The following is a 17,670-nucleotide window of genomic DNA, read 5'->3' as shown; positions in this document are numbered from 1 at the left end:
CTAAAAGCAAAGGAAAGCTCTCTACTGCTATCTGTCTGTGCTGCAGACAACACAGTCCAGGAGCAGGATGCAGGGGAGGAAGTGCAGTTTCTGATAACTAACTCTGCACTTCTTCTCTCCCTCGCTTTGCTCTTGGAACCAGTCTTAAAAATGCAAAACTTAATATCCAGTATAAGCAAAACAGAGGACTAAGGATACAAGCATCGTAAAGTCATCCCAAAACACGGGCTGCAAAAAAACTGTCAATGAGGGCTAAAATTCCCATCCAGTGTTTTCAGTCCAACAAGACAATTTTTGGAAACTATTGGAAGTATTTAATCTTTTCCTCCCAATACCCCACCCTTCTCTTGACATGCTCTTTTCTTCCATTTATTTCATAATTGTCATCGTCTATCTTCCATCATCCACTATTAATGATATTTTAGCTCTATGTTTTTGATATGTTTTTGATACAATTTACATGCTAGATTATTAAAATAGTTATATTTTCTAATGTGCAAACACTGTATACTGTAATTTCTAGCAGCAACATGAATGTCAGCTATATTGTTAATAAATGACAATGTTTTTCCCCATATAATTTGAGTCTTGTTTTTAAAGGCTAACATCTAACCTTATAAAGAGCAGACATCTGAAATTTTTTTTGTTAATATAAACTAGGAGCAAAATCTGTAACTGACAACATCAAAGAGTATGCCTTATTACATATCTGGCAGGTGTGTGGTAAAAGCTCAATTTTGCTATGGTATGTGCTTTACTACAAAGCTCATTTAAATTTACACCTCAGTAGTGGCCACTTAAATACGAGGCTGCTGGTAGCACCATCTATTATTGTTTCCAGAAATAAAGAATCACTAATGTTTCCATGCTTCAGGGCACAGGACTGGTATTTTTAGGGCTACCTTTAATCTCCGGGAGATGTTTGTGACATCCTTGAGTAAAATAACTGCCCATGTTATGTTCCTGGAAAACTCAAATTGTGTGTAACCTGTAAAAGTCAGTCAGATTCCAGAGCCTAAAGACCCCTGAAAGATTTAATTTCCTTAGGAAAGGAAGCTGATGCCCTAAAAATGCAGAGGGAAGAAATATTCTGTTCAAATTATAAGGAAGAGAAACCAGAGCAGTATAGCAGTGGGTGGCAACATGCATAACGCAGAAGCTGAAGACTGGAAATGAGAGTTGGTGAAGCAGGAGATGCACAGAGTGCCAAAGGAGCAGCAGATGTAGATAGTCAGATGGAAATTGAGATGTAGCAGAGGTACTTTTGCAGACAGATGGAGGTGAGGAGTAGATGTGTGTGACTGAACTGCCTGTCACAGGAGCTGGGCTCTTATCAGAAGGGAGATCCTTAAATCAGACCCTTGCAACGTACAGGCACAAGGGACCCCATACAGACTGAACAAAACCATCATCCTAGAGCCCTTTACAGCAAGTGGTTTTTCATTGCAGAAAATCTCCTTGACAATGTAGGGATTTCTTTCTCTCTGTAATGAAAATGTAATGCCTCCTCTTCAGCTAAAGCTCTTACATTTATTTCTGTGAAATGCCAAAGAACGGCGTAATGGTTGAAGCCCATTGCTTGTAAAGAAGACCAATTCTGTTCAAAACTTCAGTCTGGATCGAGGCAGTCCCGATGCTTCGCGAGCAGAGTCTGACAGTGCATCCCGTCCTGCCAGGGGACAACAAAAGCTGGATTTGACTGGCTCCAAACCCGTGCGCTCTGTGAGCCGGCGGGGTAGAAGTGGGGGGCCGGCATTTCAGCGCCGCACTGACAGGACTCTGCCCGGGATGGGTTCTGCACGCCCGAGTCTCCGCAGCTGGCCGCACACGGGCGCGGGGCAGCAGAACCGCTGCCGGGACAGGCACCTGTTCGGACACGGCGGAGGGGCAGCGACACCCTGGTGCGCTCCCCTCAGCCTTGCCCCATGCCTCCTGAGCACGGGCTCCTCTCGGCTCGGGACGAGGCACCGGCAGCAGGGAAGGGTGAGGGGCCGCCCCACACGGGCACGCTCCGCGCCCCTCGGGGCTCCCGGGCTCGGGCGAGCCCCGCGCAGGCGCGGAGCGGCCGCGCATGCCCGCAGCGCCCCCGCGCGCCCGGCGGCGGCGGCGGCGGCGGCGGCGGGGCGGGGGGGGCCGGGCCGGGCCGGGCAGGTCGCGCGCTGCTCCCCCGCCCCTCCCGCGCGGGGCGGCCTCGGCCCGGCCCGGCCCCGGCCCGGCTCTGCCCGGGCGGCCCCGCCGCTTCCTGCTCCCGGCCCGGGCGGGCGGCAGACGCGGCCTCCGGGCGCACGGCCACGGTAAGGGCGCGGTGTGGGCTCCCGCTGCCGCCGCCGCGGCGGGCGGGCGCTGACAGGCGGCAGCTGCCCTGCCGGCGGGTCGCGGGGCCGGCTCGGCTCGGGGGAGGCCGCCGGGGTGTGTGGGATGGCCTGGAGGTGGCAGGGCCGGGGGCCACTCGGGCGGCACCTCCCACCCGCCGCGGGAGCTGCACTTTCGGTTTGGCGCGGGGCGCGGCGGAGGAGCCGGGGCTGTCCCGCTCCCCCGGGCCCGCTCCCCGCGGGGTCCGCCCCGCCTGAGGGGTGGCAGGGCAGCCCGGCGCTGTCACGGTAAACAGCCCGAGGCAGCGCGGCCCCCGGACCGGGCTGGGAGCGGGGCGGCGGCTGGGGCATTGCCAAGGGGCCGCGCCTTGTTTACATAGGGCATTGGGAGAACATGGCAGCCCGGGTGTGCTGGACACTCGCTGTCATGCGTGATCGCTCCTGCCGTGCCTCGTCCCTGGATCGCTGTGCGCCCTGCGCTGCTCGCTCCGCAGATAAACGGCAGAAGTCTGGCGTACTTTTCATTATACCGCCACTGTAAAGCGTGAGCCCAGTTCGTGTTTATCTGTTGCCTTGGATGTGTTCCCTCTTGTCTCTCCCCACTTGAATAATTCAGTTTCTCATTCTGCCTGCTCCCCCGCTTATGGCTGTTCACTGTTACCTTTCTTGTGACTTTTCTTTTGTCATTTAACTTCTTTAGCAAAGACAGCACAACCTTACTGCAAGTTTAAAAACAGGTTCTGGGTCTAGTCCTTATTGCTTTTACTTCTCCTATCACTTCATCTCTTATAGTGGACAGGATTAGTTGTTTTCAGAAAGGTGCTGGAAAAAGGATGGATCTTTTGCATGGTGCCGTCAGTGACATACTCTTAATCTCTCAGGTTTCAGTAGTATCTGGTTCAGAAGATGTCTGAAGTTTAGACTGTTACACGCATCTTTATGTTCAATAGTCTCATAAGCAACTCATGGGCTTTACCATCATAAAGCTGTCTAACGTTAATCTTACTTAAATCTCTAGAATATGCTACCAAAGATAATTATGCAATTTCTGCACACTGCTTCTTTTTAGAGTGTGTGTTGGGGGTTTGTGTTTTAAACCTGTACCCTCACTGTTTAACTTAATAGTCTCTGCTGCTTTATTATGTAGAGGGATGAATAATTCCTCCCTACTCTGGTTTGTGGGTGAGTGGAAATGATGTTAAGGGCCAACAATCAATTCACTGGAAAGAGAGGTACAAGTTATGGGAAAGTATGCAAGACTTCTGTCAGAGGGAAGAGCAGGTTACAAGGTATCTTTAAATAGAGAGCAGTGGGAAGAGAGGCTACTAATAGGATGAGATGCAGGCAGGTCCAGAAGAAGCCTGCTGAAGCCACAAAGCTTTTTGCAGAACCTTAATAGTTTCTAGGTGATTATAAGCTTACATGTTTTGGAGCTCGTCAGCTTTAGCTATTGAGGTTTCAGAGCAAACTTTGGATGTTCAGCTTATCAAATTATATATGTATGGAAGGAAGTCTTCTAGTATTTTACTGGATTTGATGCATCATTAATTTGATTCAGTGTAATAGTTTCTGTGCATTCAGGAATAAATTTACTGCTTTTTTGTATGAAAACTTATGAAGTATGATGTGGCTAGGACTGCTTTGCCCATACCTTAGTTTGGTTTGTGTTTTATAAATTTTAGTGCTTGGTCTAAATTGTGAAGTAGTGTAAACTGCATGGATTGCATGCTCCCCTGACCTCGTGGATGCAAAAATTTACTTTGTATCCTAATTTTGATATAACATGTGCAAAAAACTTTAGCAAGAAGCTTAGGAGTTTTTACTGCTCAGACAGAAAAGTTTTTCAGTAACTTAATTTTTCAATTCTTAAGACTTGTTGAGTTTCAGAAAAAGAAAGCAAATTTGCTATTTCTTCTGCACGTGCCAGTGTGAATCAGATAGCCAGAACTGTAAATATGATCTGGGAAAACATCTTTAAAAAGACTTTTCAGTCAACATGAAATGGTTTACAGGGTGTACTGTGGTTTATATGTATTAGAGTGATAGTGGCATTTACTGCTGTATTTGAGGTTCTGCCTGTGAAAGAACATCTTCGTGCCCTTAGGAAGCCTTGTTCCTCTCAATGGGATTCTGCAGTGATCTTGGCTTGGTGTATTTCTGAAAATTAACTAACTTAATTTTTAAGCCAACTTTCCTAACTTTTTTTTTTTTTTTTAATTAAAGCAAAAGAAAGCTGTTTTTGAAAAAAAAAAAAAAAAAAAAGCTGTGTGTGCGATGCTACTGCTAGCTGGAGTCCTGCACTTGCAGGTTGCATCTGTATAGGTATCTGAATAAATCTCTCCTCAGGATTGAGGATGCGACCGGAATAAAAGGGGGATGTTGTTCCAAGTACTCTGTGGTTCTGAGTGTTGTAGGAGCAGCTGCCTCTGGTCACTGCTGCCCACTTCTGTGTGTTTGTCTTGTTTTCATGTGTGGGCATCTTTTTTCAAGCATTGCGTTTTGAGAGTTTTTTTGGCTATTTCTTTTATAGCTAAAATGACAGTGTGCTAAAGCTAGTTGCAGACTTATATTTAGAGTTTTGTTCTGAAATCGCTTCTAAAGAGCTTCACTTGAAGTCTGGCCTAGAAGAGATTACCTTCTCTACCATCCTTTCTACACCATTTTACAATTGTTACCTTTTATTCTGTTGAGCTGCATGTTTGCTTCCCTGTTAATTTGATAGGTGGTCATGCACAGGGGAATCAACTTAAGATGCTGTTTTTACTGGGATGTGTTCATCACAGTTGTGATTTGCTGTGGTTTTAAGCTTTCTGCCAGAAACATATGAGAACAGTTTGGATTTCTTGGAGGCACACACTTGGATACACTTGTACAATTCAATATGTGAATGAACTGGTGTTTTGCAGCCTTTATTGCAAGTACTCTGTAGCCTCTGAAGACTTGCTCTAATTGGTTATTTTGACTAGTGTTTTGGTGTGGTCAATAGTTAGAAACTTCTTGCTGTTGGGGCAAAGTATTCAAGATCCAGAATTTTTAGTTTGGTTGGGGCTAGGGTTACGTTGTTTTTTATTATTTGGTCATGGGAGTATGTAGATTTATTTTTGTTTTCCCATGAGATATGTATAAAAATAACAGAAAGGATGTTTTTGTGATTGTAAAGCATTTTCCAAATGTTTCAGAACTAGTTTTTCTCTGATTTTTCCATTACCAGGAAGAACAGGAGTGGATGTCAGAATGGTAACAACATGATTTGGTAATTCCTTTTGGAAATGTTAAATTAATTTTTTCTCTTCTGATGTTAGTCTGTATTTTGCTTTATTGTGAGCATCTATCCAGAGAGGAATTGAATTTGTCATGGGCATTTTTTTGTTTTTATTTTTAATCTTTCTGCAGGTTGTTCTGTAATTCAAAACTAGTTGTACTTTGAACCAGCTTCTGTGCTTGCTAATTGTATCACTGGGGACAGCCTAGTCTCCTACAAACCTGAATAATTTTTTACTTTAAGAGTCTAATTGTCTTTTGGCCTTTTTGGCCGACTTAGTCTTGGGAAATGTGAATTTCTGAGCTGATTCCTGGAAGCGACCAGGCAGCATTTTCCTTTTACAGGAATCTAATGAGTTGGGACTTGCTAGAGAGAGGATGGGGAATAGATACAGCGTCCTAATGAAATTCGAGGGAAAAACAAAGAGTCTTCCATAGAGACATACTCTTTAGTGAAAGGGAAGAAGGGAAATGCTGGTTCCTTGAGAAGGGGCTGTGTCTGAGAGAATCTCACATTTATGTAGGTGTGTGGTTATGTTTGAGTGTCTGCTTTAACTTACAAGTTCCAAACCAGACTGAGCTGAAACTCTTTTACCTTCTCACTTGCTGAAGGGTGGGCTTGTTGTTTTCTCTACCCTGGCAGAGTTTTGAAAACATTGTTGACTGAACGTCAGTATGAAGTTCATATCCTGTTATATAAAGACTTTGAGTACCTTGATGGACTATTCCACATATTCAGTCTGAAGACACCATTTTTTTAATGAATGCTGAGATTTGGCATCTCACACATTCTTCTGTGTACTTTCTTTGCCCTGTAAGGTCTTTACTATGATATCTGTCCCAGCTGGAAAATGAGGATTATAATTTATGTTTCTGCATTGCCTTAACTTCATTTTTATAGGAAATCGGGGATTCATGTAGAGATAGATCAGCATAAAAGTAATTGAAATCTTTTGTAACCTAGGAGACAGAAATAACATGTTTTTGAGAGAACCTGATCTTGTAAACAGTATTGGGTGTTTTCAGTTGCTGAAATTTGGCAGTTACTTGGCCACCTGTGTGGGATTATAGTACGTAAAATAGAAATATACTGTAGGTCTAGTATTTGTTTGTTTATTTGCATTAACATTTATTATTGTTGATTGTTTACATTAATATTCTGCGTGAGAATGAAATTAACATTGTGATGTGCTTAAGCAGAGGTACCTTATGAAGCACTGTATGTTCACGTACCTGTCTGAATTGCAGGAATAATGCTGATGTTTGAAACAGATTGGAACATCTGTGTTTCCAAATCAAAATGCAGTTTAATTTCTTTGGATTTCCATATTGGGTTATGGCTCATTGGCATAATTGGTATTTCTATTCTGTATATAAACGGAAAACTGTAGAAGAAGATAAGGTTTTGCAATAAAATTGTTTTTTTTTTCTTCTGATTGATTTTTTTTGTGTATTCATAAGCAATTGTTTTTCTACTTTACATATTTTTGAATTTAAAGACTTTTGGATAGGTAAGGAGTAGTCTTTTTGTTCTAAAAATCTAGAAGGTGACAGGTGTATATGGTTCCATGGGATGCCTGTTAAAGGCTTTTCAACCTGAGTCTTGTTTGGGGATCAGAGGAGGTCTTAGGTTTCTTAATCAAAAAGTGGTGCTAGCTTTGCAAGTGAAACAATGGAAAATAAAGTAGTAACATTGGGAGGGTTTGTGCTGTTACAAATTAAATATAGTTAGGTATGAGTCATGCTTCGTCATGTAAAGTGGATTGCCTATGTGAGAAAAAAAGCCTTTTTTTTCCCCTAAATTGTTATTATTTCTTCTTTATTGCAATGTATCTTGTGCTTATTCCTTGCTTAGTTTGCATCTGGCTGGGGAGATCAGCATTTGCAATTTTTCTTAGTGTAACCTTGCCTGTAGGAAGCCCAATTACCCTGCATGAAGCCAAACAAGCATTTCCCTGAATGTGCAACATTAGTTTAGTTTAAACCAGCTTCCTGCTATTGAAAAGCAAACTCATTGAGTTTGCCCATTGGAATATTGATGATGATTTCTTTCTTCAGTGCATATTAGATGGTCCTGTTTTCTTGCAGACCTCAGTGATTGTTGTAGCCTCCTAATGGATGGATTTTATTAAAATGTTGGGCCAAATTCTGTCTTTTGTTATCAAGCACTGATCTCGGAGTTTGCCAATGCCCTATTTTGATGTATGCAAGAGATTTCATAAATATTGGAAGACTTTAGTATAAATTATGTGAATAACTTAAAATTATTTTGTGTTTCAGCAACCTCTGCCTAGCTGTGTAAGAGCAGTGGACTGAATTCAAGCCTTTGATATCCTGAGGTTATCAGCATTAGTATCTTCAAGAGAGAGAACAGTTCTCAAAGAATCTTCGGGGGATGCACCATGACATCAGTAGTGATTGACAATGGAGGCCCCGCTTTGGAGTTTGACAGCAATGAAATAAAAAATCAAGAGGTTAGAAAAGTAGATAGCACTTATTTACTATCGAACTTTGAAACCTTTCATCTTACTTTGAAAGAAAATTTGCTGTAAACTTGCTGTGAAAACAAATGAAATGGATCTGAGATTATTGTGTAAGGAGGAAGAGTGCAGCCATTTTTCAAGTATCTTTTAGTAGAAGAATTTGTTGTCACAGCAGTGGAAGCAGGAAGTTTCGAAGTCTGCAGTACAACAGTAGACTGGGTTTACAAAATTATATTCTATACTAAGCTTTCTTTAAAGATCTCAGATGTGAGGTATAGAACAAGTTGAGCAGAACAATCCACAGACCTCTTTTAAAGTTAGCCAGCACGGCATATTTTACTGTATTTTGCATTCTTATCATCAAATAATAAATATATTCTACTCTTCTCTAGCTTTTAATAAAGGTAATCTGGCACAGTTCTACTTCTGCAACACTAACTGATTATATATGCTTTTACAGACATTTTGATCCTTAAATAAGTAGAGATGAGCATATAGGCTTTGAAGTAGTCAGTTCTTCTGTAGTAACTTATGTGTTTAACCCAAAACATGTGTCCAAAAGACACAGATCAGATGTAGGTACCTTGCAGTGCATAGTCAAAGCCTTTGTTACCTTTCATCAAGCAGAGGAAGGAGAAAGACTTCTCACAGCTGAGTGTCTTCATTAGAAAGTGTGCTCTTTTCTAGTATCTTAAACTGTCTGGTGCTTTAAATTTTCTTTAAACTCAGGAAAACTTTGAGATTTAGAAAGCCCCCTCTAATGGCTGATTATTCTTTTAATCTCTTGCTTTGGAAGAAAATTTCCTTTAAAAATATTTGAAATTATTATCATTATTTCATAAAGAATTTGAGAACATAAGAGGAAAACATTGACATAGAGTTGAATAGTGCAGTATTTAGAACATTTTTTTTTCTTTTCTTTCCTTTTTTTTTTTTCCTTTCTATAGGAAAATGAGCCTGTCTCTGAATTCCCAGCAGTGGTTGTGGAGCCAGTTCCTAGTGCCAGACTAGAACAGGGTTACGCTGCTCAGGTCCTGGTTTATGATGATGAGACTTACCTGATGCAAGATGTAGCAGAGGAACAAGAAATTGAGACTGAAACTGTGGAAACAGGTAGACTTACTTAATTCTTTTCTTCCATGAGGTTTTTGTACTTTTAGAAATCCCCAGGGAATGTGTCTACCCATGGGATGGAGATCTTGACATGGGTTCATATCTCTTTCCTCTAAGCTTAGTTTTCTTTAGGCTTCATTGGTGACAGGATTACCTTGGCAGGTAAAAATGTCTCATTACATTCAGGATGCTGCATTGTAACACTGTGTCTCCTCCCTCATGAGTAGGCAGATCTTCAGTTATATCTTTGCTATGTACTTATGCAGGGACTTTACTAGACAACCAAACTTGGAGTTTTTAAAAATCAGCTGAGCCAGGAAGCTGGTTAGAATTTAGTTTTACATTGTGTGTGAGCCACACAACTGCAGAACAGCTGGAAATAGAGACTGCATGGCTCAAGTTACCCCATCTTCCATCTCTTGCCCCTTCCTGTCTGTCCCTTCCTATCCTGCCTTTTTGGTGCAAGAGTTTATTATTGCTGGTTTGGTTGCAGGAGGGGGTGGCTGTGGGGAATGGAGTTAGGCTATCCCTTTTTGGGTAAAAAGCCTGATAGGTTGAAATTAGCACATCTGTCTATAAAATAACAAGTTAGGAATGAGGAAAGGAGTGGAGCTTTGCTGTGAAAGCTGAACTGTTTAGTGATAAGCACAAATCTTTCTGTACACCCTCTCTCTACAGAACATAATCTGGTTTGCATTTTCTGAGGGGCACCAAAGTATGTTTGAAGTGTCTGCAGAAACAAAAGCTGTGCTGCTAAGGCAGCCTAATAACCTCTGACTGTTGGGCTGTGATTCCTGCTGTCCTTCTGTCTTGCTCTCTTGTGTTGCTTCTCATACTTCTCTGTGCTAATTTTGCAAGAAGAAAAATAGCAAGGAAACCCTCAACTGTTTTGTATTTTTGCTGAATTAAATTTCTGCTGGATTAGCAAATGTTGGGTTAGGGTGTACATAGAACTGCAACCGAAGGACAGGTCTGCTTGGGTACTCCATATGTAACTGGTGAGACCCCACCTGACATTGGTAGCATATGCTCCTATCCTGCAGCTGCCTAATTTAGAGCTGGAGTTTAAATTCCTGATGTCAGGAAAGCAAAATAAAGGTGAAAGACTGTCTCAGCTGCTTAACTTGGGATCCCATTAAGTCTGTATGCATTCCCAGCAGATTAGGTAAGTTTCAGTGCAGATTTCTCAGTAAACAGTGGGTGGAGTTCCTCATACATCCTTCTCAAGTTGGATGTTATCCTGCAGCTCTGCAGCAAAAATCGTAGGCATCAACTTCACAAGGTGAGTGTGAACTAGTGATGCAAGTTTTGGGACAGTACTTACAATTCCAGTTTACTGAAATGTGTTTTGAAAGAAATATGCTAATTAGAAGTTAAACAAATAAATGTAAAGAGAAGTTATGAAATAGTGTATTTTTAAATTTTTTTTTGACTACGGTAACAAAACTTTTAAGAATAAGATGAGAAATGAGAGTGTTCTTCGCAAACTTGAGTTTTACAACTTCAGTTTATTTGAAAACCTTTAAGAGCTTATACTTCAAAGGTTTTTGGATTCAGAAGTTGCTTTTTAAACATTAAATATGCTGTTTCTAGTAAACTTTTTGTAGATTAATGGCTAACAGGGCAACTCTTTTAGGATAAAGAGCTGCTGCAAATGAACTCCTTATGTTTTTAGGCATAATTTTACGGCCATAATAAACTGGGAGTAATTACAATTTAAAACTTGTAGCTCTTCTATAGGAATAGTTTTATGTAAGCTGCCATTCAAAGAAAGGGACGTGGATGCTTCCAAGCCTTGATATTTGAAAGTATAGTCTTAAAATATATAGGGCAGTTGATCTCATAATTTGGTGTCTATGGCTGGAGATGTTAAGAGATATGTCTTGACTGTGTGTAGTTTGTTGGTGTTTTCTGTGTTGTTTTTGTTTTCAGTTTGACATTAATAGGTTCTTAAAAATTTAGTATGGTAAGATAATGATATATTTAAATCAGTTTAACTATTTATTTGTTGTAATAGTTTTGATCTAAGAATTAATGGGCAGTGAAAAGCCAATAACCAGTGGAGAAGAAATTAAAATTAATGAAGATTTTAAAAATTAGGAATGCGTCCTAATTTTTAGGACACCCGTCCGTCTTTTAAGTATTATTTGTGTGTGTATACACCTATTAATGCAGTGTGGTTGTCATGGTGTAATTATACATGACAATGAGTAGTGGTCCTTGCACAGAGCTAATGTCCAGTGTTGGTGAAAGGAGTACTTGGTTTAGGCTGTTTGGAAGAAGGCAGTCTTGTGGGGCATGTGTTGTGAGCAACACGTTTTGACACAGCCAGGAGTCTTTCTGGATTATTTCTCATACTGAGAGGTAAGATAGTCAGAGAGAAAATATGAAAGCCCCGAGAAGCATTCAATTAGCAATGAATTGCAGGACAGTGAATCTGAGTGCGCTGTTTTAAAATTTTATTTTCATAGTAGAGATAGTGGGCTGTGGGTAGGTAGCAATTTAATGTATGAGAGAGATGGTAGCAATGATAATTGTTAATGAGAAAGTAGGTTAAGGCAATAACAAGGGACAATGTTTAAAGAACATTTTAAGGTGCTAATTGTTTGAAGTACATGCCTTTGTTATGCTAATGATCCCAATTTAGAGAGGTGCAAAAGTTTGATTTCTGTACATCTTAGAAAAATCTATTATTGCTAAAGTAGTCTGAATAGATCCTACTTCATAAATGACTGAATTAATTGCTACAAAAATTTTCATGTTATTTGATAAATGTATCATTGTTGCATCAAGAATGAGTAGACTTAATACCTTTGGTGGTTCTAGATTCTACAGACAGCATTGTAAATACTAAAACCCATCTTAAAGAATCCTTGGCAGTACTTGAAAAGGATCCCTTTTCACATAATACAGCCTCCTTTGTCAGTATTTTTCCTGTTGGCCATGAATGTGATTTTTTTCCCTTTCTTGTGACAGTTCATTGGCAATTCCAATGATTACTGATTTATAGCATTACAGCACACATTCAAATAGCCTCAGGCTACTTTGCAGTTAATTTAAAGCTTCATAATTTATTAAAATATAGCATTATTCTAGCCTCCAGAGATAGGAATCAGTATCCTATGTGAAAAATGTTGTAGGGAAGCCGCTGTGGGAAAAATTACTTAGGACACTAAAAAGATGATCTGTACCGTTCACTTAATGGTTCTACTTGTGGTTTGCTATTCTACAAATGGATTTGAGACTGTATGAACTATAAGGACAGTCAGTGCTGAGCCAAGGGCAGAATCAGGGTCTGCAATGTTGTTTTTAATTAAAAAACTTCTCACATTTATGAAATGACAATTCAGATAAAATATGCTGTATGATCATTATAAGTACTCATGAATTTTTAGTTAATTCTAGTGGAATATGGGGGGGTTTGCCCCCCATCAGACTCCTTCCCACTAATCTATCTTGATTTATTAATCAAGGATCATTATTTATAATTAATCGTTTAAATGTAAAATTAATCCATTAAATACAGATGTAAAACCCAAGTGTCTTTTAGCAAATAAGAAAGACTTAGTGGTTCATTGTTTTTATTCCAGAAAAATACGCCTATTTGCTTGGAATAGAAAAAAGAATTTTCTAGAAAATCAAAATATAGAAATTTTGGTCATTTCAGATGACCATATGACATTCTTTGTGGAAGGAGTGAGTGCCTTTTGGAATGACTGGAAGGGGAAATAAAATCTTTAGATTGACGTAGTATTTTAATTTCTTTCAGTTTTTATTTGATATTCTTGGGAGTAGTACCTTTAGATCATTGAGAACTGTGTTACAACCTTAAAATTTTGTTTACTGCAACAGTGAACATGTTTATATCATAAAAGACACATCCATCTTAACAAGTTTTTAATAATACTCATGGTCTATTGGCTTTCATTTCCTGCACAGTTTTTTTTCCCCTAAAAGTAATTAGCCCTTCAGTTTTAGTATTTATTCAACAAAACATTTGTAGTTTACATAATACCAGAAGCTGCTTTCTTTAAAGAAGCAGTGTGTCTGAATTTAACAACTGCTACAGTTCTGTTTATTTTGTCACCACACTGAACCTGTAATGTGGTTATAATGGGGTAATCGAATTTTGGAATTTACCATAGGAGCAGTACAGAAGGTAAAACAGTCATAGTCTTGGATGCAGATCTTGGACATGGAGGATGCCTGCTCTTTTAGTTAACCAAGACATGTATTTAAGTATTGCCACTGTAGACCCTGATTAAATTGTTTTAGTAGCTCTAATATCTTGTATGAATAGTATTTTTCCCCTTATTTTTTTATTAATCATCAAAGCACCAAGTACAAGTTTGGGATTTATTTTTTCATTGCAGCTTTATGATTAAAGAAGAAACAAAACTACTATTTTCAAGAAGCTGAAGTATCATTCAATTTGTGAACTGTCACCAGATTTTTTAATTTCATGTCCTGTTAGAAATCCTCCCTGTGGTAAAAGTTGAAAGTCTGTTTTGATTCTAAAACTTTTATTGCCACAGGGGGGTGGAAGATCTGTATGAAAAAAATGTGGATCTGAAAATTACCCTTTCCAGGATGATAAAATACTGGGCTACAAAGACCAGGAAGGTCAGTTGAAACTATCATGTATGTTGATAGCCATTTTCATCAGTTAAATATCATCTACTAAGAACTTGGTATTAGATCTGGTTAGAATCTAACTTTTGCGATTATGGTCTGTGTGTGTAAGGGATAGATAAAACAGTGTTATAATTATTTCTGGCCAGACATTATTTGATTAAAGTGCCTCTTAGAAAAAATGAGTTGACACAATCATATGGTATACTTCTTGCTAGTGCTGACATACCCTATTGACTGAATTTCGTTTCCTTACACTGACAGCTCAGTGAGAACTTTACTCATGCAGAGAGACCATTTGCTTTAGAGGACAGTGCTGACTACAAAAAAAAGAGTATGAACATTCTAGCAACTTGATTAAACTCTCATTTTAAGTTGGCGCTGTCTTCCTCTATTACATTAGGGTTGCGGTTTGGAGACAGGCACATGACTGAACACACTGAAATCATGCAACAACAGCTACGGTTTATCCATGGATGCCTCCTTTTATAGGGGGTTCAAAATTCTCACGCTTGAACAACCGGTTAGTGGGGGACTCAGCGCTACCCAGCTCACTGGCCAGTGATGTGTCTGCATTCAGTGTTGAATGGGATTGGCTGGGGTTCCGTGTTTGGTTTCAAATCCAACCTATCATTGCCTCACCTGGGGACTTGTTTAATTTTATTCTAGAATGACCTAGGCTAGCCGAATTGGGTTCACCTATGGCCAAATTTATCTGTGCAGCTTCAGACGTGCTGCAGCTGCGACAATTTCCCCTTTCTGTTTTAATAAATGCAAAGTGTTCTTTGTTATCCTCTGCAGGTGTCTTTTGCAGATAGAATGACAAAGACAGAATGAATCTAGTTCAAATAAGACTTTTACCCAACTTAACACGTCTAGTATCCAGGCAGTGATGGTATCCCATGTATCATTGGAGTTGTAACATCCACATCCAGGAGCTGTCAGGCGAGGTTACCAGTAATACAGTCTTTCAGCCTAGCATGCCTCAGGTTCATTATCTAGAAGTTACAAATTATGCCTTAACACAACAAACAAGAAACATTTCAACTCAAAACCATCTCAATTAAAAGCTTACATCCTTCTGCCACTGATGTCTCTCTTTGGGTCTTGGGGTTTGAGTAGGATGATGGGTAGATTTTCTTACCATTGACAGTCTTTTACCTCTGACAAGCTGTTGGCTTCCTAGGTTAGTTGGGACTTGATTGAAAAACATGAGAACATGACATTACCCAAGACTTTTGAGGCGGATACACATCCACTCCCCTTTTCTTTGTTTTAACAACCTAACAGGAACTTAATTCAATCCTAACAAAACATGCACTTTTGAATGAAATTAACAAGGTGAAACTTACAACTGCGTATATGCTTTGCTATCACCCAGGGTCTGCCAAGGAGGCTTCTTTTCACAGTGAGGACTTTAGAGAGCCTTTTCCGGATAAGGCTTCTATGTCTACTACAAAGGAAAGGGGTCCAGCTTCTGCAAAGCCAAATCAGCCAGTCAAAGTGACTTGCTTTCAATTTTAGCACAGAAACATCTGGGTTTTATGGCATACTTTTCCTGCCAGTCAAGGCCATAGCTTGGCCAGAGCTAAGACCCAGACTGGGAGGGCTTCCCTATCTCCAGCCACTCACCTCTACACAGCTCCAGCTGAGGCAGCATAGTGTGGGGTGGTGTGAGTTCTTTTGTGATACTGTCAGGGTCCCCTCTAGGGTAAATTGGATCAGGGGACCAGGGGCCATTTTCTGGTTCTCCTCCCACAGCTCTGGCAAATGTATGGCTGTCCATTGGCAGCCAGGTCTCCCAGCCTCTTGGGCACTGACTGCAGCACTGACTGCCTTCGTGTTTCTCGGGCTTCTCCAGCCCTGGCTCTGTTATGGTACAGTGTTCCATGGTTCTGGGTTTCAGCAGCCTTTCACTGGTGCTTCTGGGTTTTGGCTCTTGCAGCTCTGCACTGGCCTTGATGGTCTTCCAACCACCCCAGCGAGTTTGAAACAAGCCTCCAGGGCTTTATAATGTCCATAGTGGCTTCTAAAGCCGGTTCCACAAGTCTCTAGGGCATTATAACGGCCACAGTGGCCCCCAGAGCCTGTTGCTCATGCTTTACTCCCCATTTAGGTAAAAAGAGGGTCCATACCTTAGCGACGTGGTTTTCTTCCAGCAAAACACATCCTTCCATATTTCTTGGCACCATTTTTCTATATACAGGGGTATTTACAAAAGGTGTTGAGACTTTGGCCAGCTCTTCACACCTTGGTTGGCTCTCCACACTGTATTTTGGCAGCTATTTTGCTGCAGGCAGCTCTCCACACTTGCCCTTGTTTCCCCTGCTCTACACATGAATGGCTGTGTCTACCACGTCAGGTTTACTATGTTAGGGTCACAGTTTTGAGACAGGCACACAACTGAACACACTGAAATCATGCAACAACAGCTACGGTTTATCCATGGATGCCTCCTTTTATAGGGGGCTCCAAATTCCCATGCTTGAACAACCAGTTAGTCGGGGTCTCAGCACCGCCCAGCTCACTGGCCAGTGATGTGTCTGCATTCTGTGTTGAATGGGATTGGCTGGGGTTCCTTGTTTGGTTTCAAATCCAACCTATCATTGCCTCACCTGGGGACTTGTTTAATTTTATTCTTGAATGACCTAGGCTAGCCGAATTGGGTTCAGTTATGGACAAATTTATCTGTGCAGCTTCAGACCTGCTGCAGCTGTGACATTCCTCAAAGAGCTAAGATGAAGCCTATTAGCTAGATAAGCAAGATAAAACTTTGCTTGCTCTACTGCAAGAATTAGTTGCCTCCTACACATTAATGGGTTAAGAGTTTGTCCTTTGCATGTCAACTAATTTTATTTTACACACCATGCTGGTACTGCTACTGCATCCATGTGAATCCTTATTTTGCCAAGAAATTCATTGCCCTTTTAGTAGTTGAATGTTGATGACAGGCAAAATTATTCCCCTCCTATTGCATGTGCTATTCTGTAGTGCTTGGAGCAGTTATGCCAAGGGTATATACATCTTTGTTTTCAGTAACATTCTCAATTCAGAAACAAAATGCAACTGCAACTTAGATTTTATGTCATGTTTTTTGGTGTTCTCTTTTCTGAGAAAATAAGGAAAATGGCTCTACAACTGCTCCATGGACAATAGTATTTTAACATAATGGTAACAGCTGGGTTGTGGTGTCCAGTTCTTTCACAATTTCAGGTTTCTGCCTTGTAAGATTCAGTGCTCCATTCATACTGAATGCGTGCTGCAAGATGAACTATTTTGTAATAAATCTAATTTAAGTACACATTTCAGGCATAATTTTTATTTTCTGAGGCTAATGTGAGGCTAATTCAACATTTTGCTAGTGTGGGGCATTATGGGTTGGACTGCAGATGCACAGATGGATTCTCCTTTAGACTCCCTACTCCAGTTGCAGCTGGGAGTGTGAATTTGTAGGCTGTTACTGTGAAGACAACAGTCACAACATTTTACTAATGTAAGCTGAAAAAATATGGGGGTTTTTACCTTGAAATTAGAATGCAATGGGGCATCCAAACTCATTGTGGTATGAGTGCACAAGAGTTAGTGGTGTTTATTGATCAAAAAGATAGTGAAAAGCTATTGAAAGTAATATTTTTTAAAGATGATCTGCATATTAAAAGGGAGACTGTAGTTGACATCAAACTCTAGGATGAGATAAAGCTGTGTTGGAGCAGGACATTTAATCCTTAAAAGCATTCAGTGGACTTAGAGAACAGAAGCCTTAAGGACTTCAAAATGATGCGTCTGGGACTGATAAATTGCTCAAGTGTGGCACAGTTTATATGCCAGCCTATTACCAGTCTCAAATACTCCTAATTTTGTAAAATCAT

General features: G+C 40.5%; 1 protein-coding gene across 3 annotated transcripts in view; it reads left to right on the top strand.

Annotated features, from left to right (window-relative positions):
• Positions 1-2,127: 2,127 nt before the first annotated feature.
• The window catches only part of ELF2 (E74 like ETS transcription factor 2), a 37,015-nt gene continuing 21,472 nt past the window's right edge, over positions 2,128-17,670 (top strand). The window contains exons 1-3 of one of the 3 annotated variants that reach the window (XM_030271890.4): positions 2,128-2,294; positions 7,854-8,047; positions 9,004-9,169. In XM_030271890.4, the coding sequence (XP_030127750.4) occupies positions 7,976-8,047; positions 9,004-9,169 (238 nt within the window). In that variant the 5' untranslated portion in view covers positions 2,128-2,294; positions 7,854-7,975. Of the gene's footprint in view, positions 2,295-7,853; positions 8,048-9,003; positions 9,170-17,670 lie in introns of those variants that run through there. The other 2 variants (XM_072928724.1, XM_004176282.5) reach the window with 2 other exon arrangements.

Source organism: Taeniopygia guttata, chromosome 4, assembly GCF_048771995.1.
Source record: "Taeniopygia guttata chromosome 4, bTaeGut7.mat, whole genome shotgun sequence".
Lineage (NCBI taxonomy): Eukaryota > Metazoa > Chordata > Aves > Passeriformes > Estrildidae > Taeniopygia > Taeniopygia guttata.
Note: the sequence above shows the minus strand (reverse complement) of the source record. Positions and strands in the feature narration are given on the sequence as shown.